Source organism: Ovis canadensis, chromosome 24, assembly GCF_042477335.2.
Source record: "Ovis canadensis isolate MfBH-ARS-UI-01 breed Bighorn chromosome 24, ARS-UI_OviCan_v2, whole genome shotgun sequence".
Lineage (NCBI taxonomy): Eukaryota > Metazoa > Chordata > Mammalia > Artiodactyla > Bovidae > Ovis > Ovis canadensis.
This window is the reverse complement of record NC_091268.1, coordinates 15,795,865-15,823,581: the sequence shown is the minus strand read 5'-3', so window position 1 is coordinate 15,823,581 and position 27,717 is coordinate 15,795,865. Positions and strand designations below refer to the sequence as shown.

General features: G+C 61.3%; 1 protein-coding gene across 2 annotated transcripts; it reads right to left on the bottom strand.

The window, feature by feature from the left end:
- Window positions 1–176: 176 nt before the first annotated feature.
- Window positions 177–22,052, bottom strand: RAB40C (RAB40C, member RAS oncogene family). Of its 2 annotated transcripts, none has more exons than XM_069569422.1 (7): window positions 21,828–22,052; window positions 20,910–21,128; window positions 8,980–9,040; window positions 8,473–8,533; window positions 2,916–2,993; window positions 2,390–2,612; window positions 177–1,891 (listed from the first exon to the last, which is right to left on the bottom strand). In XM_069569422.1, the coding sequence occupies exons 2-7, from the start codon at window positions 21,049–21,051 to the stop codon at window positions 1,611–1,613; spliced, it is 846 nt and encodes a 281-aa protein (XP_069425523.1). In that variant the 5' UTR covers window positions 21,052–21,128; window positions 21,828–22,052; the 3' UTR covers window positions 177–1,610. The 2 variants fall into 2 exon arrangements, with proteins under 2 accessions (XP_069425523.1, XP_069425524.1); XM_069569423.1 differs by lacking the exon at window positions 21,828–22,052 and adding an exon at window positions 21,684–21,805.
- Between the last annotated feature and the right edge of the window lie 5,665 nt (window positions 22,053–27,717).

Here is a 27,717-nt window from a genome sequence, read left to right as displayed (position 1 = left end):
CTGACCCTACTGACTTGAGAGGCAGGGTCCTAAGATCCTGGTCTGGTGCAAACACCAGGAGACACCCCAGGTGCGGAGGACTGAGCAGGACAAAGGAGCCGCCTGCAGTGCCATCTGCCAGCCAGCCCAGCCCGTGAGAGCCAGACCTTCATTCCCTCCCAATGCAGCCCAGAGACCACAGCTGAATTATGTTTACTGAACAAAGAGAAAACTGTCCCAAGACAAGCCCAGGAATGGTGCGGGTGTGGACAGCAGCGAAGGGTAGTGTTGACACGGTGAACGCAGGGCCGTCCAGCAAGTGTGGGCAGCAGCAGGGGTAGTGTTGACACGGTGAACACAGGGCCGTCTGTTCCTTCCATCAGTCCAAAGGGGCGCCCGTCCACAGATGCTGCGGCTCCCCCCACTTCACCTCCCAGGACAGCAGCCCCCGGGGCCCCCACCACAGAAGTCCTGGTCAAGGGGTCACAGGCCAGGGAGGGGCCCATAGGCAGGAGGTAGAGTTGAGCACCAGTGTGACCTGTGGCCACGTCACCAGCCAGGCGGACGGAAGGAAGCCAGACCTCCAGCTCAGGCTGGCTGGTGGGTCCTCGAGGAGGGGCTCAGTGTCCACCACGAAGAAATGGGTGAGGAAGGTTCTTGTGACGTGTGGCCTCACAGAGGGGTGAGTCTGGGTGAGGAGCAGCTATGGGATCCCACCCAAGGTCAGGAAACTGAAGCTGGCCATAGTAGGGTCCTAGAAACCCCAGGCCAAGTGGGACTGGCTTGGTCCAGACCTACCCCGGCCTCATGGCCCAGTGAGCACTGCCTGCCTATAAACAGCTCTGTGTCCTCAACTAGGAGAGAGACTGAGCCAACTTCACGTGGCAACAGGTACACATGGAACTGAAGGTGCAGAATCACAAGGCTGTCAGCCCCCGAGTAGGGAGAGGGAGCAGGGGAGGGATGTGGGGGAGTGCCCACTTCCTTTTCCAAGAAGCCTGAGCCCTGCACACTGCCCTGGCCCTGATCCCGCAGCTCGGGACTCACAGGATATCCTCCAAGGGCTGGTGGGGCCCTGGGAGCCGCAGCCTAGCGTCCTGGGACAGGCACGCCCATCACCGTGCTCAGAGGCCCACAGTGCGGCTGGGGGTCCCTGGGACCCCTGCTGGCCCCCACGGCCACACCCTGTGTGAAGTGCCCTGTGAGTTCAAGCCTGGATGGTGGCTCCCCCTTCTGGTCTCAGCCTCACCGCCCTCCCAGAGTCCCCAGGCTCACCCCCTCAGCAGCTGTGCGCTCACTGCGTGGCTGCACAGAGGCTTCCCTGCTGGTCCTTTAAAAATGTACAAAACGGGTGTGACATAAATAAGAAAGGGGGCCTAGCCCCAGTCCTCAGGCCATCGCCAGGCATAGCCTCCTGGGGCCCTTCTCAGCTGCTCCTCGGTCCCGGCGTGCTCCACCACCACCTGCACAGCATGGTCCCCACTGTCCTGTGCAGCTGGTCTGGCCGAGACCACTAGCCTACCAGGTGCGTCCCCCATGCCTCCCAGGAGGGGCTATGTGGCCAAAGTCCCCGGCACACAGCACAGGGCCCAGAGCCCGCCAGGAGCATTCCCAGGCTGACCCTGCCGCGGCTAGGAGATCTTGCAGTTGCTGCGTGAGCAGTTCTGGGGGGGGCTCTGCGGCGGCCGGATGGACTTGGACCGCTTGAGACTGTTGCCCTTGCTGCCGCCACCCCCAGCCCCACTGGCCAGCGAGTAGGAGCGCCCGTGCATCATGACGGCGTTCATGCCATTGGCCATCGAGAAGGACTTGAGGTGGCTCTTGATGGTGACGGGCAGCGGGAGCTTGTCGATGAGGTGCACGGGGGTGCAAGAGACGATGGCCCGGCAGCAGAGGTCCTGCAGACTGAATACTGCGGGGGGGGGGAGGGGGGGAAGGTGTCAGGTGATGAGGGGTCAGGTTGTGAGGAGGTAAGGGGGGGGGGGGTCTTGGTGGCAACTGACAATCTCACGATCAGATGAGCACAAGTGACAGAGAAGGGGCTTGGGGACTGGGAGAGACGGTGCGCAAAGCTCCCAGGGCTCCTGAAGCCGAACAACCCCCACCCCACGCCAGGCAAGCGGAGAGCAGCCACTGGGCACCCCGCCCCCGCGTCTCCTAACCACTCCGCAGGGCTCGGCGGCTAGACACCCAAGCCGTCACCCTGGGTGGGAGCGGAGCCTCCCCGGCCCCCTCGTTCGCTCTGCTCTGGTGGGACTGGGGCCTGGAAGCGCTCCTCTGACTGGCGGTGGACAGGTCAGCCGGCAGCCGGCCCCCCCGCAGGCCCCGCCCCCGGCGGCCCCCCCTCCCCCCCCCCCCCCCCCCCCCCCCCCCCCCCCCCCCCCCCCGGCAGGCGCCGGCCCCGCCTCACCTCGGTTGGGCCTCCAGATCTTCTCCATGCCGTGCCGCATGAGCACAATGCGGGACAGCTCCGTGAAGGACTCGATGACGTTGAAGTTGCACAGCGGGCTGACCTCGAAGAAGGTCATGCAGTTCTTCTCCGCGTAGGCGCGCGCCTGCTCTGTGGGCACTTGCCGCTTGAAGGCTAGGTGCAGCCGGTTCCCCACCAGGATCCGGGGAACTCCGGGTGCGTGCTACGGGGTGTGCAGGACTCAGCAGAGGCGCAGTGGCAGGATGCCCCTCTGCATCCACCCCCAAGCCCCGGCCCCCAGCCCATGGGCCGGCCCTCCATCGATTCCGTGCTGAGGTGGGGCCCCTGGGGGCCCAGAACCCCAACCCACAGTGCCATAGCAACCAGCGGATGGGGACCCACAGAACCTGGGCGTGGGAGGCACTGCAAGTGGGGGCCCCAGAGGCTCCCTTTGCAAGTGGGGGATGTCGGCCCACGTGTCAGGGATGGGCGTAGCCAGGAAGGGGGTCTGGGGGAGTGCACCTACCTCGTCGATCTCTTTGATCCACCGGTCAATGCCGTCGAAGGACCAGCGGTTGGTGATGTCATACACCAGCAGGATTCCCTGCAAGGCAAGTGCGGGCATGACAAGGTCCAGGTTCCCATGGACGGACGGGGTCCTGATCAGGCTCTGCCCTGCAGGCCTCCGTCCCCATGCGGGCAGGGCCAGGGGCACTCGGGCACTAGCCAAGCTGTCAGGTGGGCACGCAGTTTACCCAACAGGCAGCGATGTGGAAAACGAGCGCCGAACCTTCCTCCTGCATTTAAGGGGGGCTCTGCGCACAGGGCTCAGCTAGCCCGACCTGGCTCCTCACCGCGGCATGCCCTGTCCACCGTCTGGGTGGGGGCCATCTGACTGTCAGGGACCTTGAGGGCTCGGTACTGCCTGCCTCCACATGGGGAATCCACTGGGGCGGAATTGTAGTTTTCCATGTCTTTCCTTCAAGCACACCGTGTTACCCTACGTCGTCTAAAAGTCACTCCACCTAAGAAAGGCAGGCGCACACAGGACTGTGGTGTGGGGCACTCTTCCTGGGGGAACCAGGGGGTGCTGAGCAGAGGTGTTTCTGAGTGATCCCACCCACACTTGCAGGGGACGTGAGTCCAGGAGCAGCTGCCCAGAGATCGCACAGAGGCTCTGCTGCGGGGACTTCCCTACCACAGCCCTCGGAGGCTGCTACTCCGCCCGCCTGGCGGCAACCTCTCATGAACCTTTGTGTCCCAGGCTCACCCGTCTCTGGCCACCCCGAAACAGGCTCCGTGAGAACCACCCACTAGCAGGGCTCACGCCCTCCCTGTGCAGGGAGTCGCCTTCATCTAGCCCACGTCTCCGGCACACACCGGGAAGGGGAGAGTGTAGCTGCGATGGAGGGCACCCTCCATCTCAAAATGAATTCTGAAGCCTTTTCCCTTGAAACTGTGCTTCAAATTCTGGCAGATGAGGTCCTGCCTAAGGAGCAGGTGGAGACCGCTTTCACCCCGGCCAGGGTGGGGTGGGGGATGGAAAGCCTGTGCAAGGCAGGGTGGAGCTGCCGGCAGGGCGGAGCTGCCGGCGGGGGGCACGCCAGGCCTGGAGAGGAGCTGCCCGCTGTGGCGGGGCAACAGAATCCAACAAAAGGCACAGGGACCAAGGTCTAGGCCATCCACGTCCAGTTTTAAAGATACTCAACACATAACTTCCCAAACAAACAGCAACAAACAAACTAAATGTGCGGCCCCCAGACCCCCGGCAGTCAGGCGGGCAGGCGACGAAGGCAGGGCGCACTTGCGCCCACGTTGCCTCAGGCACCACAGCCAGCGAGGGCACAAGCACGGACTCCAGTGCCACACAGGGGCAGTTTCAGAACACAGAAATACAAACACACCGCCCACAACAGGCTCCCACAGACGCGACCGCCCGCAGAAGGGCTGGACGGGGACTTGCTTCCTCGATCATGCCTCCTGCGTAATGTGCACTTTTTGATTCGAGCATCTGTATTAACCTGTCAATGTTATATTTTACTCATAATATAAAAAGGGGTCTACTTTAGTACATCCTGTTAATAAAGCAGTTCTCCAAAGTGACCAAGAAGCTGGGGAGGGAAAGAAATTTTCCTTTTGGTCTTTTTCTTTCCCCTCCAACAAATTATACTTTCAGTTAACAGCAACAGTGGCATAAAAGTGCTCTGCTCTTTACATTTCTGTGCTTCACTGCAGATTAAGAGCAGCACCGGAGCCTTTGGGCGTGTGACTGCGTCTCCACTGACAGCCCCATCTAGGCTGGATGCAGCCCTGGTCAGAGGGAGCTTGGGCGCGTGCCCGCCGGGTCCTTCAGGAGGGGGAAAGCTCCTCTGGGGCTGTCAGGCCCCCGTCTGGCCTGGAGCCACACCAGGGCGAGAGGCAGGGGCTGCTGTGCAACCAAAGGCCTGGCCGTGCCAGTCTGTGGGGTAACTGCCGAGGTGGGGGGCAAGCCAGCAGACACTGAGGCCGACCGGAAAAGGCCAGGGCTGGGCCTGGCACGCTGGCCACACAGCCTGAGGACTGCTGAGGCTGTGGGGGCCCAGGTGCTAGCCAGGGCTCGAAGGCTGAACTCCACCCTGCTGTGGGCACAGCTGCCCTGAGCTCCCGGCGGCGAGCGGGGTGAGCAGCAGTGCTGGGAGCGCTCCCGATGGCCACCTGCTGGAGCCCTGAAACTGGAGTACCCGTCAAGCCAGAAACGCCGACAGGACATTTTCAGTGATTTCGTCCTGCCTTGTTAAAGCGTCAGAAGCTGACTGCCGTGCTCCGGGAGCACCGAGAGCACCGAGAGCAGTGGCGCTCCTCCACCACCACACCCTACTCCTAGGGGCGCCTCTGGGGGGTCCTGGTTCCCAAGCCATCCAGTGTGCAGTGCACACTATTTCCCAGTCCCATCGGTTCTTGCCGAGGGTCTCACCTGACCTGACTCAAGGGGTCTTGGCCGGCCATGAGCAAACACTGTGCTTCGGTTTCCTGACTCGCAAGGGTAAGGTCAGCACTATCAGGTCTGCTGCGAGATCCCCATCTCCACGTTTCTGTTTCCTTGTAACTGCGTCAGCACTAATTCACCCTCAGTGTCATCTTCATTATGAGCGAGAATTCCGCAGATATCCTCCCCCAGCCGCGCATTGATGATAGCTTCCCACTCAGTCCACCTGCCCGTTCCAGGAGGTTCCCGGTGGGCCCAGTGCCTCACTCTCCCAACGCGGGGGGCCGGGTTCCAGCCCTGGTCAGGGACCCAGGTCCCACAAGCCGCGCCCGGCAGCTTGAGCGGGCCCCAGCCGATCACACAGACCTCCCAAGCCAGTGCGGGCAGGTGGGGAAGAAGAGGGGACCCGTGACATTTAAAAGCTCAAGCAAATGGAGAGAAGCCCATCTCTTGGGTTCAGGCTTAAGTGCACCCCAAGGCTGTTGAAGAGCCTCTGGCTGGTCTCCTAGCTGGCGCCAGTCTCTGCCTACCACCACCACCCATGTCTACCAGGTCAGGCTAATGACAGAGAGGTCACAGGACGAAGGATAGCGAGATGGCCAAACTGTGGGCAGGGACCAAAAGGACCATAGACTCGGCAGGAAAGACGCCTGGGACTGGGCACAGGTGGCTTCCTTGAGACCCCAAAATGGGGCTCCTGGTCACAGGACCCCTCCAAAGGACCTCCGAGTCAGCCGCGACCTCAGCCGCAGGAGTGGCCAAGACATTCTTACTGCATTCTCCCTTTTCTCTTCACTTTGGCTCAGCTTCTTAAGCCTCCACGGTAGAGACAGAGGCTCTGGCTCTGCCCCCCGCCCCAGTCACCTGCTGCTGTCTTTCAAGTGCTCACAGGCGTCTCCTAACCCAGAGAGGGTCCTGGTGAAAACCGCCCAGCACACCAGGGCCCCTCCCCACAGCAGCCAGACGCTCGCACCAGGCTCGTCGGCGGGCATGGCTGCTGGGCCACAGGTGACGCACCTCACTTTGTTACAGATGCCAGCGGCGAGCCTCTCAGCACGCACAGGTGACTCACGCTGCGAGAGAAAACCTCCCAGGTGTGGGTGGGCGTGTACACCCTTGTTGCCAAGGTAGTTTATTGAGCTTACACACCAAAAAACATAGGGATTTCAGGTGTGACCTGTTCAATGAGTTTGGACAAACACACACCTGTGCAATCACCACCCGACCAAGGTCGGAGGGTGGCTTTCCCCAGTGAGTGTGGGGCTGAGTCACGCGCTTGTGGTACAGCAGCTAAGGAGCCACAGGCTGTGGCTGAATGCCCCTGCCCGTGCCCCATGGCGCGAGCACGGCTCTGCCCAGGAAGGAACGCGCGGACGAGGGGAGCAGACGAACCGCACACCCCCACCCAGGCTGGTGTCCTACTTGGCACTCGCTGGAAGGGTGCATGTGCCCAGACCACTCACCTGTCTCCAGGAGACCAGCGCCTGGCTGAGCTCCCCTTGGTGCTAACCCAGCTGATCCCAAGCCCCAGCTCGACAGGACACTGCCCAACCTGGCTCCCCCCACATGCCCAGCCCGCGGGAACTGGCACAGGGGACCACGGTCCCCCAAGCGGGAGTGCTGGCCGCCTAGGCCACAAGTGGCCACCACAGACCTCAGCCACAGAAACAAGGGCCACAAGTCAGGAGACCTGAGGCAGAGAGGGCCTCCCAGGAAGAGACGCAGGAGTGCAGCCAGGGCTACGTCGGCGGCTGTGGGGCCTCCAAGGACTGCGCCAGGGCAGGAGGGCGACAGGATGGGCAGGACCTGGGGAGAAGCAGCTGCTGACTGCACCCCGGGCCGCACGGGCCATGCGGCAGCCAGCGTGGGGCGTCGACCAGGCAGGAGACCCACGCCCACCCGTCCCCCGGGCCGGAGGCACACTCGGGATCCATGACTGGTTCCTCCAGCCCAGAAGCCGCAGGCGCATCTGGAACCAGCGCAGTCAGCACGAGTGACACGCCCACACCCGCTGCCCTGCAGAGAAGTGGACGCAGAACGTATTCCCTCCCCAGGCCTGCAGAGGCGAGCCCTCAGCCGGCCTGCCTGCGCCGGTCCCCACGGCGCTGGCCTGCATTCAGGGGCCCCCAGCGCCTCCTTGCTGTCCCCCAATCGCCCTGTCCCCATAAACCGAGGTAACTATCCCCCCACCTCATTTCCTGTTTTATTGAAAAAGTAGCAATGGGTGCGTCATAAAACCGGGAGACATTCAAAAGCCACAGAAGACCAGAGACCCTGTCAGGAAGCCTGAGGCCTCAGGCCCCAGAACCCGTCTCCCCGTGCACGAGGGAACGCCCATCAGAGCCCCCCAGACCAGGCCGTAAGACGTTCCTGGGTGCCGCACTCGCCCGTGGTCCTGGGCTGTGGGGCAGCCCCCGCTCCTTCGTGTCTGCCCTAGGGCCGGCCAGTCTGCGGGCTGCCGGCTCTGACCGTCTGAGAGCAGCCACTCCAGGTGGGACTGCCAGGCTAAGTAGGTCGGCAGCAACACCCTTGCTCGCACCTCAGTAGAGGCCTGCACAGCCAGGAGCCCTGCCGGGGGCTGTCCACCACACACCCAGCCACGGCAGGGAGCGGCGCTCTGGACGCTCCTGAGAGGTGCCTGCAAACGTGTCAGGTCCTGCTCGCCAAGCAGAGGAGGCCTGGCCTCCACTGTCCAGTCCACCATCGGGGGGCACACCCCACCTGGTCAGAGCCTGGGCCCCCCCACAGGTCTCCTGAAGCCAGTCCCCTCACGAAGGCAGTGAGTGGGCAGCTGGTCTGTTCACACAACCGCTGCTTCCCTCCACGCGGCCTCAATCTCACACTGACGGTTGGCGCGCAGGCCACCATGAGATGCCCAGGACAGACAGGGACGAGCAGGCCCCCAGGAGCCCCCGCAATGCACACAGCCCAGCCCCGGAGCTCCTCCCTGCAGGCCCGCCACCACCGCCCGTGCCCACCCTTCTGGCATCCGCAGCAGCCCTTCCCACAGGTCTCAGCCCTCCGTCCAGCCAGCTGGCCCCGAGCCCACAGCTGCCGCGCTCCGCACAGGGTGCCACAGCCCTGCGGACCCCCTGGAGGATGGCCACGCGGGTCTTACCTGTGCGCCCCGAGAGTACGACCTGAAGATGGTGCAGAACCGGCCCTGGCCCGAGGTGTCCCTGAAACACAGTTGGGGGATGCGACCCATGGGCGCCCACCTGCGTGGAGGACCCCGCCTCTCCCGCTCTGCATGCTCCCCGCAGACCTCCTTGGCCCGGACATCCCAGGAGACTGCCCTGTGGGGCTGGAGAACCCAAGTGCGGGGCAAGTCACACACCAACTGTGAGGGTCTGCAAACACCCTCGACGTGGAGTCCAGGAGGGGCAAGGAGGAAAGGGCCGGGGGCCCCTGGAAACACGTCTTTACGGGCGAAAGGGAGCCAGGCTCTGCCAGAACAGGCAGCCCTGACCTTCTGGTCTCTGCATCACATGCAGTCCCGTGTCTACACGGCTGCTGAACTGGTGGTTTCCTTAAGGACCCAACTTACTTCACCCTGCTCCCTGGCCCCGGCAACAAGGGGAGCACAGCAGCACCCCCAGGCGTCTCGGCGCACAGCCCGACTCACCAGAGCTCCAGCTTGACCCGCCGGCCGTCCAGCAGGATGGTGGTTGTCTTGTAGTCAATCCCTGCAATGAAGCAGAGGGCGGGTGAAGGACTCGCCCGGCCGGGACCCGGTCTCTGCAGCCCAGAGGAGACAGGGCTGCAGCCGGGGAGCCCAGCGACCTCAGTCACCCGAGCTGGCCACCCTCCTGTCATCCCAGTGGCCCAAGGGGGGTGCCAACGCTCCAGCCAAAGGGAGGGTGGTTGGTCTCAGCACTGGCCACGTCACACGCTTCTCAGAGCTAATGGGTTTTCTGAGTTCCTGGGTCCACCCAGCACCCAGGTTCTGTCAACTGGGGTGTGCCTGGAGCACTGTTAATGACAAAGCGGCATCTGAAATGCTGCTTCTCTGGAAAGCTCTCAAAGAACCTCTGCTGGCCACGTCTTTACTTTTCATTTTTTGAATACTTTAAAAATTGAAGCATAGTTGAATTACAATTGCTTCAGCTATACCGCAAAGCAATTCAGTTTTATACGGGTATCTATTCTTTTTCAGATTCTTCTCCATCATAGGTTATTACCACATATTGAATTTAGTTTTTTATGTTATACAGCAGTTCCCAGCTTGTTACTTTCTTATACATTCATGCAGAAAAAGCTAAATAAGCCCCATCCCTGGCAGGGGCAGGGACAGTGCTGGCTGCATCACCTCACACCAAGATCTTCAGCTGGCGTCCGGAAAGCTGGGCCCTTCCTCCTCCTCCCTGGAGCCTTGAGTGTCCAGGTTCTCGGCTGTTCAAAACACCTGCTCCAGGGAGGCTTGGAAGTGGGCATTTTCCATGCCCACTCTGGCACGTGGGCAGAGTCCAGCACAGCGCTGCACGAGGGGCCTCTGCCCCGAGGGCCTTCCACCCCACTCATTGCTGGCCACGTGTCAAAGCCTGGCTCCCACCCATCAAGATACTCAGCAGAAGGAAAACACGATCCACAAAACAGGACGTGATAAAACTTGCGTGTATCTGAAAAAGGACCAGTATTCAGAAAACAAAGAAATCTTACAACTCGATAAAAAGAATCCAATTAAAAAGTGGACCAAAGACTTAAAGAGACGTTTCTCCAAAGAAGATATGCATAAAGCTAATAATCACATGAATTAGGGAAATGCAGATCAAAGCCATATGAGACGCCCCATCACACCCATCAGATAGTCATTATCAAAAAAGCAGAAAACAAGCAGTGCTGGCGAGGATGCAGAGGAACCGGACCCGCGAGCGCTGCTGGTGGGGCTGGGAGACGGGGCTGCCACCAGGGGAGACAGCATGGCGCTCCCTCAGAATTAAACTCAGCGTCACCACAGAATCCAGAAAGGCCATTCAGCAGGTATGGATTTGCACGCGGATGCTCACTGCAGCACTATTCACGACAGCAAAAGGCGGACACAGCCCCGGTCTCTAAAGATGAAAGACTGAATACTCAGAACGCGGTCCATCTGTACAATAAAGCACTATCCCACCTCAGAGAGGAAGAAGAGTCTGACACATGCTGCAAGGGGAATGAACCTGGAAGACGTTCTTATGCTCAGTAAAATGGGCCAGACACAAGATGAACCCTGCCTGGCCCCTTCTGCGAGGTCCCTGGAGCGTGAGCCTCAGACAGTGGACGGAGAAAGGCTGCCTAGGGCCGGAGGCGGGTGGGGAGAGGTGCTCAGCGGGGAGTCTCAGCTGGGAAAATGAAAAAGCTCTGGAGATGCTGGGAGGGCCACTGGACTGTACACCTCAGACACTTAAAATGATAAATTTTACGTTGTGTATATTTAGCCACATTTTTTTTCAAGACGGAAGAGAAGATTCTCCCACACGCGCTCTCGAGCTAAAGAAACGGTGTCTCCACCGTCTTTCCTGAGCATTCACCTCCCCTCAACCGTCTGCAGACAACCCACTTTCTTAGGTGGGAACTCCTGGAATTCTCTGTCAAATAGGGAGCTCAGATTTGGCTCTGGACACCTTAGAGGGTCTGGGCTTTCTGGCTGCATGAGCCAGACCCTATGAAGATAGTGCTGGACACAGCGATCCCAGGAAGGGCACAGACGCCCACCCTCAAGGCAGTCACCTCTGTGGGCGCTCAGCCCAGTGGGTGCTGGCCACGGGGACCCACCCTGAGGCTGCCCCCACGAAAGGACTGTGGCCGACTTGGCGCCAGGGCCCAAGGGCCAGCCTGGAGCTGCAAGGAGGAGAGGGTGCCCAGGGAGGGCCCAGGAGGAAGCAGAGCACAGGGCGCCGCCGGGGAGCAGGCCCGCCTCCGTGGCCCTGGGGCAGTGCACACGGGCACCTCGCCCATCCCCTGCCCGAGCCCGCCTGATCCTCACTCATGACTTCAGCTCCAAAGAGGACAGCCAGTCCCCAGCCTTCAGGGCCTCTGCTGAAAGTGCTGCCAGATGCCCCAGAGGGCCCTGTGCGGGCAGGCTCGCAGAGCTGGGCACAGGCACCGCAGAGGGACCAGCTCCGCCTCCCCGCAGCAACCTCCCCACGCACAGCAGCTGGGCCAGACGGCCCACGGACGGGAACCAGTGGGATTCCCACCCAAGAGCCCGCCCCAGGGCCGGAGGATCCTCAGGGCAGACAGCGGGGTCCAGCTGAAAACGGCCAGGGGCCCAGCTCTGCAGAAGACACAGGAAGCCGGCAGACTGACACACCCCCTCCGAGGTTCTCAACAACCTCATGGAGGGGCTTCCCTGGCCGTCCGGGGGTTAGGACGCTGCGTTTGCACTGCAGGGGCGGGGGTCCCATATCCCTCGGGGAACTTAGATCCCACGAACCACACAGCATGGTTAAAATACATCTCAAGTATGCTCTTCAAGCTTACCCTGCCACTCACCCACCCACCCCCCAAACCTGGGCAGAACCGTACAGTGTGCGTTACAAACTCAGAAAACCCAGACACTCGAGTGCAAAGGGAGGCCCGCCCGCAGAGGCAGCGCCTCCTGCAGGGACAGCGCCAGACCTCACAGCTTCCCAGCCCAGACCCCCTCTGTGGCCTCAGAACCTGTCCCAGCAGAACTGCAGTCCCCCGCCCATCCTCGAGGACCAGCAGCTTCATAGGGTGCATGTAACACCTGGTGGGCACAGAACACCACCAGTCCCAGCTGCCAGGGGGACACAGGGGCAGGGCAAGGGCACCTCACACACGGGGAGGAGTCCCCACAGGACCTGGCCGGGGGCCTGGGACTGCAGACACTCCTCCAATGGACACAGGGCTCAGGAGGCCGCCGGGGGCCAGAGCAGGCCTGCTGTGTCCTCACTGGCCCCTGGCTGCCCAGGCTTCAGCTCCGCGCCTCCTAAACGGCCGCCCCTCTCTCCTGGGGGCTCACGGGAGGTCTGTCTGCTGCTCCCCAGGGCTTCTGAGGGGGCGCAGTTCACCTGACGCGGCGGCCTTCTGCATGCCTCACTCCGCCAGGCCCCGGCCACCCCGCGCAGCTCCAAGCCAGGAACTGCAGCCTGAGCGCTGACTGCCACCCCGCGCCCCCGCTGCTGCTGGGTGTTCACAGCTGAGACCCCACCTTGACGTCGCATGGGCTCCAACATTTCACAGGGACGTTTCCACTTTATGAATCATAGGAGCCTGTTGTTCAGAATCTAAACGAGAACTGTCCACCATCTCAGAACAAGTCGCATCACGCACAGTGACACCGCCCCCAGGCCCATCTTCACCATCACCTTCTCAGCGTCGCACGCTTGTCCCCAGGCACTGACTCACTCGGCCACAGCCGCCTTACGACATCGCCCGCACCCTTCTTCCTGCTTCACGTCACAGATGTGTGTGCTGCACTGACGAGTGTGGGCAGAGCAGGTGACCCACTAATTCCACTCCTTCTCAAGGCAGTCAAGGGGATGCTGCGGAGACCTGTCCAGAAGGGCTGACGCCTGGGACCCCGCTCCCCCGCAGACCCTGCATCCCCTGGCCCAGGGGACCTGCCCAGCAGGGAGGTGCACAGCCCGGGAGGCAAGGAGTGCCTGGCACCGATGCTTCCGCCCTCCCCAGAGGTGCCTAGAGCAGGGCTCGGAGGAGGAGGCAGGCCACTCAGGTCCCATCCTGGCAGGTGCCCACGGCCTGGTGATTGGGGAGTCTATCGGGCACCCCTCAGGCCCCAACAGCACCGCACCAGGGGCTGGGACTGCATGCACAGACACACAGGAGGAAGGCCAGGCGGCCCCAGCTAGCAGGAGAACCCCCCACCCCGGGCCTTCGCAGCCTGGTGGGGCCCCCGCGGCCCCAGGGCCCTCCTGTGGAAGATGGCCTGGTGCGGGGGCCGCCCCCCTCGGGCCCTTCTCCCCGCAGTGTAGCAGGCGGTCCTCCCTTGGGACCCACATTTCCCACATCTGCGGGCACCAACGCAGGACAAAAGACCCCGAGAATACCCACCTTCGCTCAAGCCCTGGGAAATAACAAGGTCAGCAGGGTGAAGCGGACAAGCAGCATCAGTTCTCAGCTTTAGCCTGCGCACAAGCCAAGATCACAGGTGTTCAGAAGCCCAAGGCTCTGCCCTCCCTGGGAGCAACAGCTTTCAGGACCAAGACCACCAGGCACAGCCTGCCTGACCCCTGGGGGCTCGGGGGGCATTTCCCATGCACCAGTCCAGGCTAAGCTCAGACATGTCTGCAGGACCAGCAAGGAGGGGTGCCCCACCCACAAAACAACCCGCTAGCCCCGCTTCCATCCAAAGTTTAGTCTTTATGGAGGAATCGGCAACTCTAGTGTATATCCACCCAGGCACTTCCCAACAAGATGAAAAGCCACAGGACAACTTGTTAAAAATCATAACAGTGAGAAAAAAACGAGTGATAAAGACTGGGTTAAGAATGAAAGAAAAAATGCTGATCAATGCCTCCCCTCGCACCTGACTCCCGGGTGTGGAGGGGCTGCCGTCACCCCGCCATCCCTGCGCGGGAGGAGCTGCTCTCCCAGCACGGCCCCCAGACCCCTGCTCCCCTCCTGGACCCAACACGATGCCAACGCCCAGCGTCAGGGTGCTGCCGCAAACCCAGACAGGCAGCTGCTGCTCCTCAGAGCTACTCCTTAGGGAGAGAAAACCACATCTCGCCAAGTTCCCAGAGACAGACAAAGGCAAAAAAGGCCTAGGTCCTTGCGGAACCAGAAACAGCGTTCAGCAACAACGGCAGACGTGCAGAAGTGCTGGGGGCTGCGCATGGCCCTGCAGGCGGCGCCAGGCCAAGCGGTCCTCCTGACACACCTGACCAGCCCTTGCACACCCTCTCCCTGGGGGCGGGGGGGAGAGCAAGGCCTCTCTCTGCCACGTGCCTCCTTCCAGGGCACGCAGAGGGCAGAGGAGGGTCTCCCGCAGTGTGGCGGGCCCTCACAGATGGGCACAGGCCCCAGTCCTCCCGAGGGCGAGGGGGGCCAAGCCTGCTTTCTGCCCCTCAGAGAAGGGCCCAGTGACGATGGCCACCCCACGATCACACTGCACAGACAGCCTTGCGGCTCTGTGAAGCAAGAGGCTCCTGAGGAGAGGCCTGTGCCCAGGAACGGAGGCCGGGCACCGCCGCTGACAACACTTGAGCCCAGCAGGCCTTCGGCCTGGCCCACAAGTGTGCAGAGCCCTGAGGCCCGGATTCCTGCCCACAGACAGGTGCGTGGCGCTTTCTGGTCGGCTCAGAGCTGAAACAATTCCGCAGACTGGGACTCACGGACAGCAGGCATTTATCCGCCGCTCTCTGGAGGCCAGGAGACCACTCAGTGCGGGGGATAAAGCATCTGCAAGGGTGGCTGCCCACCATGTCCTCGGGCGGAAGCAGCGAGGGAGCCATCCTGACCAGATCACCTCCCGAAGGCCCCACCTCCTAACACCATCTCCAGAGTCAGGTGTGAGCATGTCAACTGCGAAACACCCGCCCAGTGCTGGCAGGGGCAGAGACACGAATGTGCACTCCACCGCCCAGCCTGCAGAAGCCGACCAACACCAACAACCCGGAGACCCTTCCGTAGGGCTGTGTGGTCCTAGTCCTGGAACCTGAGGACACGCTTCCCACAGGGCGAAGGGCTTGGCCGACACGATGGGTCCCGGGCCTCAAGAGGGGAGAGGACCCTGGGCTCCCTGGCCCGACGCCATCGCGAGTCCTCAGAGGTGGACACCCCTGGACAGTGAGTCTGACAGATGCGATGGAAGGAGGGCCCTGCCCTGGCTCTCAGAGTGGAAGGGGGGACCTGGTGAGGAGCGCAAGTGACCCTGAGGGGCTGGGACAGCCCTCTGTCCACGGCAAAGGAACAGGGACTCAGCCCCACCTGCCTGACCGCTGCGCCTGCAGAGCAATGAGACGGCGAGGGACGGCAGAGGGAGCGGCCAGGGGACAGGCGACCCGGGCGGTGGTCTCAGGGAGCGCCCGGGGGATGGGTGACCGCGACGGTGGTCTCAGGGAGTGCCCGGGGGACGGGCGACCCGGGCGGTGGTCTCAGGGAGCACCCGGGGGATGGGTGACCGCGACGGTGGTCTCAGGGAGTGCCCGGGGGAAGGGCGACCGGGGCGGGGGTCTCAGGGAGTGCCTGGGGGATGGGTGACCGTGGCTGTGGTCTCACGGAGTGCCTGGGGGACGGACGACCGGGGCTGTGGTCTCACGGAGTGCCTGGGGGACGGACGACCGGGGCCAGGGTCTCAGGGGACAGGTGACCGGGGCGGGGGTCTCAGGCTGTTTCTAGTAACAACCCGACAGGGTCTAAAACCCGGCTGCTAGGTGGATTTACCAGGAGGTGGCCCTCAGCACGGTGAGCGTGGAGTGCGCACAGCCCTCACACCCTCCCCGTCGGGCAGAAACTGCACCGTCTGCTCCGGAAAGCTGCCGGGCGGTGCCCACCCCAGCACTCACCACACCCCTGACAGAAACACGCGTGCTCACTTGCCAAGACACACGTGAGAATCTGCACACCAGCACCCCTCAGGGTGACCCAGACGTGGAAACCCGCTGGTCGAAACGAGAAGACAAGAGAGGCCGAGTCGTACGGCTCTGCTTACAGAAGTTCAGGCAGGAGAAGCGGGCCGGAGGGAGCGTGGGATGGGGCAGCTGGGGCCTGAATCACACCGTGATCAGGGCCACCCGCTGATCTGCTGACCACAGAGATGTTCTCAGCACAAGCACGACGTGCTGGCCCCACGCCCGCCCTTCTCCAGCAGCGCAGAGTCGGAACCATGGGTGCAGGCGGCAGCCTGTCACAGGCCTGGAAGGGACGGAGCGGACGCCCTTGCACGCGGGCACTCGGGCTGGGGAGCAGCTCCAAGGAGGTCGTGGGCTGGTTCCCTTAACACCTTGAAAACCACATGAGACCAAACCAAAGCAAAAGCTTTCTGCTGTCAATGAAGAGCAAACCATGTTTCACACACAAAACTTCCATTATTAAAAAAAAAAACACAACACCCTACTGATAATCCCAAAACTCAAAGGTGACCATTAACGTTCTTGAGTGTTTCAGTCGACGATTCTGCCCTTTGTCTTACTTACAGAGACTTGACAAGATGACACAGGCTTCCCTAACCTCTGAATGTTCATTCACTATTTCTCCACACCAGTGTTTTTAAAGGCTCCACAATATCTCACCCTACCAATTTCCGTATGTCCTCGCCAGATCTATGGGCTGCTTCAAGTTTTTCATTTTTATTTTTTTTTTAAAAAAGAAAAAAGCTTTGCTTTCCTGCAGATGTGCCCCTTAAATTCCTCAGGGTGGGTGCCTCATCACTCGTGGAAAGCGGGGCTCGTCCACGTCTGGACACAGGCGGCAGCACACCTGGCGGGAAAGCAAGCATCCTCTGGCCTGGGCTGTGCCGAGCTCATGGCCAAGCACCCCACCCCGCTGCACCTCAGAGGTGAGCGTCTCCCCACGTCCTCTTCACCAGGACCTCCCCCTGAAGACTAGGTGTTGCCAAGTGCCAGAGAGGAAAACACTCCCAACAACGACAGCATGACCAGGTTGCTCCCACTGTCAAGGGATGTGGGTGCTGCTGACGCGGTCCAGGTCAAATCGCCGCAGCCCCACAGCGTGTGCGGTGTGTGTGTACACACGCACGCACGCCTGCAGCTGACAGGCCTCTGCGGCCACGTCCCACCTGAGCCCTGTGCTCAGGGACACACCTCCTCCGGCCTAAACTGCATCAGTGGGAAAATCAGAGTCCGGCAGTTTGAGGATAGACAACATCGGACCCAGGAAGAGAGGGGGGCCAGATGGGCGGCAGAAGTGCTGAGGCACCGCAGCCCCGGGGCAGTGCGGGGCCGGCTTCTGGACTTGAACGCGGCACCTCAGTGCCCCTCAGATGGACGTCTCTGCGTTTTCAGGCCTGCATACCCCATCTCATGCGCCTATCACCATCCCTCCCCATCCCTCCCAGAGAGGCACACAGCCCTCGTCCGCAGGCACCCTCCCCACCTCGGACCAGGTGACAGATGACTGCTCCCAGGGAAGGCGCAGGCGGCTGTCAGCTCAGCTCACGCCCCCAAGAACCGCCCTGGTCCAAGGACATCTGCCCACTGAGGGGCCATGGTGCCATGCTCAGTCTGACCCACAGAACACACCAGGTAGCCTTTCGGGCTCACAAACCTGTGTTTATCACCAGCCAAGATCTCTGTCCAGGGGCTTCCCAGGTGGTTCAGTGGTAAAGAATCTGCCTGCCAATGCAGGAGACCAGGGGTCAATCCCCGGGTCAGGAAGATCCCCCGGGGAAGGAAATGCTGGCAACCCACTCCAGTATTCTTGCCTGGAGAAGCCCAGGGACAATGGAGCCTGGCGGACTACACCCCATGGGGTTGCAAAGAGTCGGACACAACTGAGCAACTCAGCAGCACAAAGGCCTGTGTCCGGGGTTGACACGGACTCCTCTGCCCAGATCTGCACCTGCTGTGGGCAGAGAACGGGCCCACTCCCAGGGCTCGGGCCTTCCCTGCTCTGCTCTTCCGTCTGAGGATGGGCATCCTCTGCCACGCCCTCTGCACGCCTTGATTCAACCAGGCAGAGCCCGCCCAGGATCCTGGAAGCCTGCCTGCCGAGCAGCCTCCCCGTGTGTGAGCACATCCCCTGAGCGCTCCTAGTGGTGCCCACCGCCCCCATCGGGGCCGGTTTCCCTCACCGTTGTTTCCACCCCCCTGCTTCTGAAGGACGCATATCCACAGTCAACAGTGATCTGGATATTCCAACCTCCACCGAAGAAAATGGTCCACCATGGACACCAGAACCTGCTCATGACTACCATATTCCGAATGTGACTGAGAAACCTCAGTTACCACCTTACGCTCAAGGGTTCAAGTTCACCTTTCCTGCATGCCCAGTTGCTCATCCAGCTCTTTGTGGCCCCGTGGACTGCAGTCCGCCAGCCTCTCTGTCTATCGAATTTCCAGGCAAGAATACAGGAGTGACTGTCACTTCCTCCTTCAGGGGACCTTCCAGACCCAGGGGTCGAACCTGCGTCTCCTGCCTTGGCAGGGGGATTCTTTACCACTGTGCCACCTAGGAAGCTCGACTTCACTTTATCCACTTCTACTTCCCAGCTCGTTCCCAAAGGGCTGCGAAGTCCAACTTCCCATCCTGAGAGTGACCTGCGCACGGTCTGACAGTCGCAGGCAGTTCCAGCATGCTCTCCAGAGCGCCCAGGTCAGCACCATCAGCCCAGCGCCATCTGCCCTCCCTCCTGCGTGCGTTCCGCAGCTTGCTCCAGGTCAGGGTGCTGGACACTGACACCTTCCCCATGCTCTCCAAGCGACCGAGGGATGATGTCCTAGCCGATGTGGCCCTGGGCCCTGCAACACCCTGTGAAAGGCGTGTCCCCCGTACTAAGCGCTGCCCACGCCCAGACCAGGCAAGTGGCCAGCTCTTCAGGGAGCAGCCACTGTGCACCTGGTCAATTCCTGGGGTGCACCGCAGATACGAAGCGCTGCAGCGCAGGGCTGTGGTCATCGGGGAGAAGAGCCAGGCCCAGGCCCCGAGTGAAGACGCAGCTGAGGGCGCAACCACAAGCGTAAGAAGGGCCTGCCCCTGCAACCTCACCCCAGAACCCGGCACCCAACAAAGGGAAGGCAACCCCGACAGCACCTAGCTCCAGACTGAGGTGCCCAGGAAAACACAAAAGGAGAGAGAGACTGGGAGGGGCTGGGTGGTAACCGTGAGCCCAGGGTGCCATAGCAGGCTGCTTACTGTGCCTCCCAAGGGCAAGTCTCCTGCCAACACTGGGGACAAAGCAACAGACAAAACAGCAAGGCGCACACCCCAGCATGAGAGCTCCAGGATGCAGCTTCCCTCGGGTCGGCACTGAGGACGGAAACCAACCTCCCACCCCAGAAACAGCTGGACCTGTCCAGGGACGCAGCAGCGCACTCAGTCCCAGAAACAGAGAAACAACCGTCAGGGCAGACCCCGGGCCGGCCACCTCTCAAACCAGCTCGCCCCTCCGGCCCCTCCATCTCTTTCCTTCCTTCCCCCATACCCCGGGCTCAAAGAAGGTGTGCGCCCAGCAGCACTGACGCCAGGTGCAGACAGTGAGGACGGAGCTGTGCCTTTTCTTCAGCCTGCCAGGATGTGGGCATTTCACCACGACGTGTCTTCCCGCTGCCCCTAACCCTGAAGACTCTGGGAGCCAGGGTGCCAAGGGCGGAACTGCCCTCTGTGAACGGGAAAGGCCCGAGGGGCAGCCGAAGACTTCCAGCAGCGTGGACAGCGTCAGAGCGGAGTCTGTGGAGCCCTGGGGAGAAGCCGCTGGGCCGCCGGCGCCTCCCTCCCGCCAGCCGCCACTGTGCCAGCAACTCCCAGCTGCCGGCCCACAGGAGCCAAGTCCTGCCACAGGCACAGACCCCTCCTCTGGCCCCATGACGGGGTGTTAGCAGAAAGGAATCTGAGCTCCCAGGGAGCGGGGAGCGAGAGGACCACCAGTGAGAGGCTCCCTTCACTCTTTCTGGCGGACCCGTGCTGGCCCAGGTCACTGGGAGTCCCTGAGTCCCTGCCGTCTCCATGTCTCAAGCAGCGCTCTGCCTGTCACAGGGAGGAGGCGGGTCCCCTCTCCACCTGCGGCTGTGTCCTCAGTGCTCACCACACCCGGCAGGAGGACCTTCGGCAGCCCTGATGGCGCCCTGGCCTCGGGATCTGCCGGATACGCACCACCAGCCTCCTGGGCATCGGCTCTGGGAAAGTGACTCAAGAGTCCACCACCCGCACCTGGAGACACCCAGCAGTGGCGGTGAAGGCCTCCCGCTGGCCCTCTCGCCCCTGAAACGAACCTGAGGCCCTACTCTCGCTGAGGCTGGGAGCATGTGCTCCGGGAGGTGGGACAGACCTCAGCAGGAGGGGGCCCGGCCAGCCCAGGTAGGCCTACGACCCTGACAGTCCTGAAAGGAAAGGATGGAGGAGCCGCGTCCACAGTCTCAGCGGTCACAGGCCAACAGGTTAGTAAACAGCCTCGGCAAGGACCCAAGACACAAGAGTGTGGAAGACGAGGACGCCAAGAAGCAGAATTCCTCAGGAAAGACAGCCTTGCGGGGAGCACGAAGGTCCCGGGGAAGGAGCGCCAGAGCCTGGGAGGGGCGGCGCTGCCCCGTCAACCGCGGACGCTGGGAGAAGCCCAGGCAGGTGCCAGCGATGCGTATGTGCCGTGTTTGGGCCACACGTCCGGGAACGTGGACAGAACGTTTAATCCCCTCAGGAGCGCGCGTTTTCCTCCAGCACAAGGTGCTGATGCTCGGAGCCAGGAGCCAACCGCCTTCCTCAGAGGACACCCAGGTGTGCACACCTGGAGCGGCGGCGCGGCCAAAGCAAGGCCCTTCTTCCTCGGAGGCCCAAGACCAAGCCTCCGCCCCAGGGACGCCGCGGGCCGCGGCGGACCCCGGCGAGCTAGGACGCTGCTCCCCGGCCCCCGCCCGGCGCCGGCCCGCGGCCAGGCAGACGCGGGTCGCCGGGCGGCGCCAGGTGCCGGCTTACCGTTGCTGTAGGCGTACGGGGACTCGGCCGCGCCGTCCTGCAGGCTCTCCAGGATCTCGCCCTTGCCCACGTCGCTGTCGCCCACCAGCAGGAACTTGAGCAGGTAGTCGTAGCTCTTGACCGGGCTGCCCTGCGTCCCCATCGTCGCTCACGCGCGCGCGGGCCTAGCCCGCATTCCCACGGCGCCACGGAGCCCGGCGGCGGAGGCCTCCGGCCGACCTGCGGGCGCCGGCGCGGATGAGCGGGGCCGGGGGACGGCGAGGCCGCCCAGCCCGCACCTGCTCCACCGCCCCCACCGAGCCTCTTCTCGCCTCAGAGTCGCCGCCGCCCCGCAGCTTCCCGCAAGGCGCCGCTAAGCCCCGCCGCCCCGCCCCGCCCCGCGCGCCGCCATTGGTCGTCCGCCATCCCCCTTCCCACGGCCATTGGCCGGCGGCCACGTCCTTCAGCACCACGGGCACACTAGCCCATGCCCCCGCTTCCCAGACTTCGCCGCGAGACCTCCGCGCTCCCCGCCCCGCCGCCGCCCCGCCCCTGCGCCGTCGCCGTCGGCCATGCCCCGCCCCCTCTCCGCGGCCATTAGCCCGAGCGCAGGTCCATCACAGGTGCCCCGCCCCGCCGCTTGCCAGGCCGCGCGGAGAAGCCCGCAGGTGCCCCGCCTTCCCGCCGTCGCCATTGGCCCTCTGCCGCCCGCTTTCCCGGAAGCACTGGTCCGCCTGCACGTCCGTCACAGCCCCCGCTGTCCCCGCTGCGTCCCACGGAGCCTCGCGGACTCACCGGCAACCCTGCTCCCTGCTCCCACGGCACCTCGGCCCGCCCTCCCCTTCGCCACTGGCCGCCGCTGCAGACCCTCCCAGAACAACTGGACCGCCCGCACATCGGTCTCGGCCTCTGAGCCCGCCCCGCTTCCGAGATGCTCACCAATCAGGAGCCTGGAGCTCCAGGTTGTTTGCATACGCCCCTCCTTCCGCATACGGAGTAGGACGGAGGCCGTTCCCAAGACGGGGTGAGGCGGCTACGCGCGGGAGGACTGAGGTCTCGGGAAAGTCGCAGCCGCTGCCCCCACGAAAACCTCGGACGGGACGGAGCGGCCCGCCTGTCTCAGTGCCCTCGGAAGCTGCGCTCTCCGACAAGGGGGCGTGGCGCGGAGAGGGGAGCCAATCGGCGCTCGGAGTGTCCGCGGGAGGCGGGACTTCCGCTCTCGCGTGGGCGCCGGGGCGGTGAAGTACGGGCTGATGAGGGGGCGGGCCCAGAGGATCGAGGAGGGCGGCGATGAGGAGGGGATCCTCGGGGGCGGCGAGGGGATGCTCGGGGGCGGCAAGGGGACGCGCGGGTCATGGCGGCGGCGCAGGGCCCCCAGCGCAGCAGGTCCGCCCCTGTCCTTCGCCTCTGGTTTTCCCCTGGCAAGGCCTGCAGTTAGACAGCGGGGCTCCGATGGCCCGACGCTGCGGAATGGCGGGCTCATTGCGCTGGTTTTCCTCCGGCTCCAGAGAGGATGGCAGTGCCGGCTCGGAGCTGGTGTGACCGGGTGGGGGCCCCAGGAAGAGGGGCAGGGCGTGGGGCTCTGAGGTTTGACCAGGGGGCCTCCAGGAGGAAGTGACTTTGGGGTTGTTTGCAGGATGGATTAGAAATGCGTGTAAACACGTGTGAAGATAACAGTTTTACTCTTCAAGATGGAAAGTAAAGCAAAATAATACTCCCCATTGGATCGGCAACGTCACATGTGGGCCACGATGTGGGGAACAGCTCTTTGGGAGGGAGGTTGGACAGCCTGATAATCCCGTGTCTTGTTTAGCCTGGAGAAGCTGTCAGAAACAAGCTCAAAGAATCACTGTAGAGCATTGTAGTGATGGTGAAAGTGGTGAAACCACCTAGACCCGGGATAGGGTGCCATTAAATCAACCAGGTTTACGCAGCCCCTTCAGTCATTGAGGTAAACTGCGAACAATACTGACCTGAGAAGACAAATGACAGTACAGTTATACCCAGTGTAACTTTAACAGGAATGCTTTAAAATTTCAATTCGTTTCATTCTAGATCTGTGTGTAGAGAAATATAATGTGTGCGCAGGATAAAGTCGAAGGATGCTCACCAAATGGACAACATGGTTTCCTTTGGGGATGGAGAGTGGTGTTCTCATTGATAACATTTTCCCGGGAACATATTCATACATGACATGTAGTTAACAAAGTTTAGCAGACGGGCTTCCCTAGTGGCTCAGTGGTAAAGAATCCACCTGCCAATGCAGGAGACGGGTTTAATCCCTGGTCGGGGAAGATTCCACATGCCACGGGGTAACCAAGCCCATGCATTACAATTACTGAGCCTCTAGAGCCTGGAAGCCCAAGAGCCTGTGCTCCGCAACAAGAGAGGCCACTTCAGTGAGAAACCTGCACACCACAACTTGAGAGTAGCTCCCTCTCTCTGCAACCAGATAAAAGCCTGCACAGCCACAAAGACCCAGCACAGCCAAAAATAAACAAAGTTTTTTTACAAGTCCAGCGTAAAAGTACCATCAGTTCAGTTCAGTCGCTCAGTCGTGTCCAACTCTTTGGGACCCCATGAATCACAGCACGCCAGGCCTCCCTGTCCATCACCAACTCCCGGACTTCACTCAGACTCACATCCATCGAGTCAGTGATGCCATCCAGCCATCTCATCCTATATCATTCCCTTCTCCTGCCCCCAATCCCTCCCAGCATCAGAGTCTTTTCCAATGAGTCAACTCTTCGCATGAGGTGGCCAAAGTACTGGAGTTTCAGCTTTAGCATCATTGCTTCCAAAGAAATCCCAGGGTTGATCTCCTTCAGAATGGACTGGTTGGATCTCCTTGCAGTCCAAGGGACTCTCAAGAGTCTTCTCCAACACCACAGTTCAAAGGCATCAATTCTTCAGCGCTCAGCTTTCTTCACAGTTCAACTCTCACATCCATACATGACCACTGGAAAAACCATAACCTTGACTAGAGGACCTTTGTTGGCAAAGTAATGTCTCTGCTTTTGAATATGCTATCTAGGTTGGTCATATCTTTCCTTCCAAGGAGTAAGCTTCTTTTAATTTCATGGCTGCAGTCACCATCTACAGTGATTTTGGAGGCCAAAAAAATAAAGTCTGACCCTGTTTCCACTGTTTCCCCATCTATTTCCCATGAAGTGATGGGACCAGATGCCATGATCTTCGTTTTCTGAATGTTGAGCTTTAAGCCAAGTTTTTCCACAATGCAGCAATTTCTCTCCTAGAGAAATGTAAACATACCCTTATACAAAAACTAGCGTATGAATGTTCACAGCAACATTACTCACAGTAACATTATTCACAGTAACCAACAGGTGGAAACAACTCAAATGTCCATCAGGAAATCAACAGATAAACCAGATGTGGCGTATCCAAACATTTTCATTCGTAAAAAGGAATAGAGTGCTAATGCCTAGTACATTTATATGAAACACCCAGAATAGGCAAGTCCACAGAAAGTAATCAGTGGTTGCCAGGACCCGGGGGAGGGGAAACGGTGAGTGCCTGCTTACTGGGCACAGCGTCTCTGGGATGATGAAAATGCTCTAACAGTGGTGATGGTTATACTACTTGGTAAAGCTATTAAAAATCCAGTGACTGTAGGGACTTCCCTAGTGGTCCAGTGACAAGGACTCTGTGCTCCAGTGCAGAGGGCCTGGGTTTGATCCCTGGTCAGGGAACTAGGTCCCACATGCTACAACTAAGATCCGGTGTGGCCAAATACAAATATTTTGTCAAACTCAAGAATTGTACACTTGAAATGGGTGTATTTTGTAATATGTAAAGGATGGCTTAATAAAGACATTGAAAACAGTAAGTCAATGAAAAGGACCCGAACTGGCAGAGGCCACATTCACTGGGGCTCCCTAGAAAGACTGCATGCAGAGGAACAAGCACACCAGCACAGCAACTAGGCCCCGAGGACAGCTCACCTGGCGCGCGCCCAGGAGGCGAGCAACAGGCCGCCGGGAGCTCTTCCTCGCGGGTCACCGAGCCCGGGCCATTCTCCAGCAGTTAGTGGTCTTCACAGGGAGCAGACCTCTGCCTGGCAGGGGCACAACTGAGTGACCACCCCCCACAAGCTGCAGATAACCTGCAGTGAGCAGTGAGCCGTGCGGACGCTGACATTTCACTTTGGTGGGGCACCGGGGGAGGCCTCCTAAGGAGGCCTGGTCGCTCTTTCGGGCGCACAGCACCTGGTGAGCACTGGGCCCTTTCTCACCTGCCTGCAGGGAGAGGCTCTTGGTACCCTCCTAGCTCTGGGGCACTCATGGGCAGGGTGGTGGGCAGGGCCATCCGGTTCACTCATAATCCACAGAGCGGCCATAGCCTGGATGCTGGCCCATGGCAGACAGGGCCACCAGCATGCCAAGACAGGGCACATCCTCCCACAACACTGTTCACAGAAACGCCAGCCCGTGGGCAGTCTCGTTAGTCCTCAGCTGGCGGGGCTGGAGAGCCACAGCCAAGCCAAGCCTCTCCTGCAGAGGTCACTGCACCGACCTTGGAGCCCACCTCTGCCTGGCCTTGCCTTCTCCCTGCTCGGGAGCCACTCCTCACTGGTGGTGACATTTCTTTCTCGCAGTCTGTGGCTGCTTAGAAGGGACGGTGGGTGAGAAACTGGTATCCCACTTTGAAGAGAATTTTAAGTCAAAACCACCCTTTGTACCTCAGGACTGGAGCACCCTGGTTCTCCAGGACGGAGCGAGGCCACTGGGTCCTTACAAGAGCCCGTGCAGCAGGTGCGGCCACCCGAGACCTGTCCGCAGAGTCCAGTCCTGGGAGAAAGACGCAGCAGCCTCGCAGGTGCTTCCTGCCCTGTGGACTTAGCAGTTTCCAGCGCCACTGTCCTCTCTGGCCTCTGACCTCCCGGCCCCAGGGCAGAAGGGCTTAGCAAGAACCCACAGGGTCTGGAGCTGGGGGGCCCAGACGAGGGAGGGATGGTGGAGGGGTGCCCTTCCCTGAGCCCAGCAGGCCCTGTGGGTGGAGGAGCTGGCCTCCACGTAGCTCATGCCTTTCTGCAGGGATGACCTTTGAGGAGCCTGAAGCTAAGGACACAGCAGCCCAGAACAGCCCTCCACTCACAAGTCCTGGGTCAGCCCCACAAGGCACCCAGGTACTGGGTGGTCAAGGGTCACTCTGGGCCCCTCTGGTGAAGAGCCTGGTGTCCCCTGAAGTTTCCCCATCCACCGGCTGGGGCCAGGCCCCCAGACCCAGCCTCTATCCAGAGAGGGGAACAAAGAAGTGGTCTGGGGCGTCTCCCTCTCCCCACTGAGTAGGGCCTGGGGTCCACCCATGGGGTGAGTCACACAAATGACTGGCGAGTCACCCAAGTGACTGAGTAACTGGCCCACTGGTTACTCAACCTCCAACCCTGGGCCCGGGCCTGCTGCCGAGAGAGGCCCCACTGCAGTGCCTCAGGTGGAGGGCGCTGGAGCATGTGCACGCCCAGCAAGAACCAGCAGGGGATGCTGCAACCAGTGGGCCAGAGCAGGAGGAGGGACAGAACAGGGGGCCACAGTATCTCTGTACTGGTCACTGTCACGTGGAAGGGACAGCAGCTTGCAGAGGCGGCCCTGGTGTGTCAGGCTGACTTCACAGGGATGGGCACTCAGTGTTCCTCCCAAGGCGATGCCTGAGGTCACAGAGGCATGTGCCTGTTCCCAACAAGAGCACAGGAGCTGAAGCCAGGATCACCAGCGAACCCTCCCCTCTCAAGTCGCCCTTTCCCTCACTGTGCCCTGGGTACACAGGTCAGGCCTTGGCCCCACAAGACAGGAGGTACACTGGGCCTTTCAGGGCACAGTTAGGGGCAACTGATGATCAGAGTATGAGCTCAACAAAGCGGCCGCAGCAAGCCGGGAGCCACGGGGATTGGTGAAGGGCGCGAAGTGGTGTGCCAGCTGTCTCCTGGTGAGAAGTCACAGCGGGAACGCACCGTGGGCCTCAGGCTGCCTGCTTCAGCAGCCGGCGGGCCCTCTCTGAGCCCATCTCTGCTGCAGAAGAGCACCGGGCCCTCCTCTGTGGGCGGCCGTGAAGACCTGTCAGGGAGGTATTGCCCCCAGATGAAAGGGGAATTGTCCATTTCTCAGGGCAGCCTGAGTTGTATGTAGCACAAAGCCCTACCAGGTCAGCGTGGTAGGAGCGGTCAGAGCCCTGGGCTGGGGTGGGGACCACTGATGAAAGCCATACAGGTCCAGAGGCCAGACAGGATGGGAGCAGCTGGGACTTGCAGGTGGCGTGTCTCAGTGGCTGCCAGTGGCCACTGTCCCCTCTGCCGGCTCTGGGGCCAGGCCTGGCCCTTGGGAGATGGGCAGGCAGTCCTGTACCCGGAACAAGTGGCAGCTGCCTGACAAGGCTGGGAATGTGGCTACCGCTGCCCGGCAGGCTGAGTGGAGCGGGGGAGAATTCAGCAGGTGAGGCAGGCCCCGGGTGCTATTTCTATAGGTGGAGACCCTTCTCAGCAGAATATGGGGTGTGGTCCTGCCCGCCAGGCCCCACATGGGTCCTCTGCTGACCCCGGTGGAGAGGCTGGCCTGGAAGTTGCCAAGTGGCCTCTTCAGGCTTCTGCTCTTTCCCCCACAGCCCGGATAGCAGGCTCAGAGCAGCCACCCGCAGGCCCTGGAGGCTGCAGGACGGAAGAGTCTGTCAGGAAGTACCCCTTCCGTGTGTGGAGTCCCAGGTCTCAGGCAACAACACACTTATCAGAGCTTTTCACTCACCCAGAGGCCTGTACCCCGGGCCCGTGTCCTGCTCTGGGAGCCCCTCACGCCAGGGCAAGGCCCAAACTAGAAAG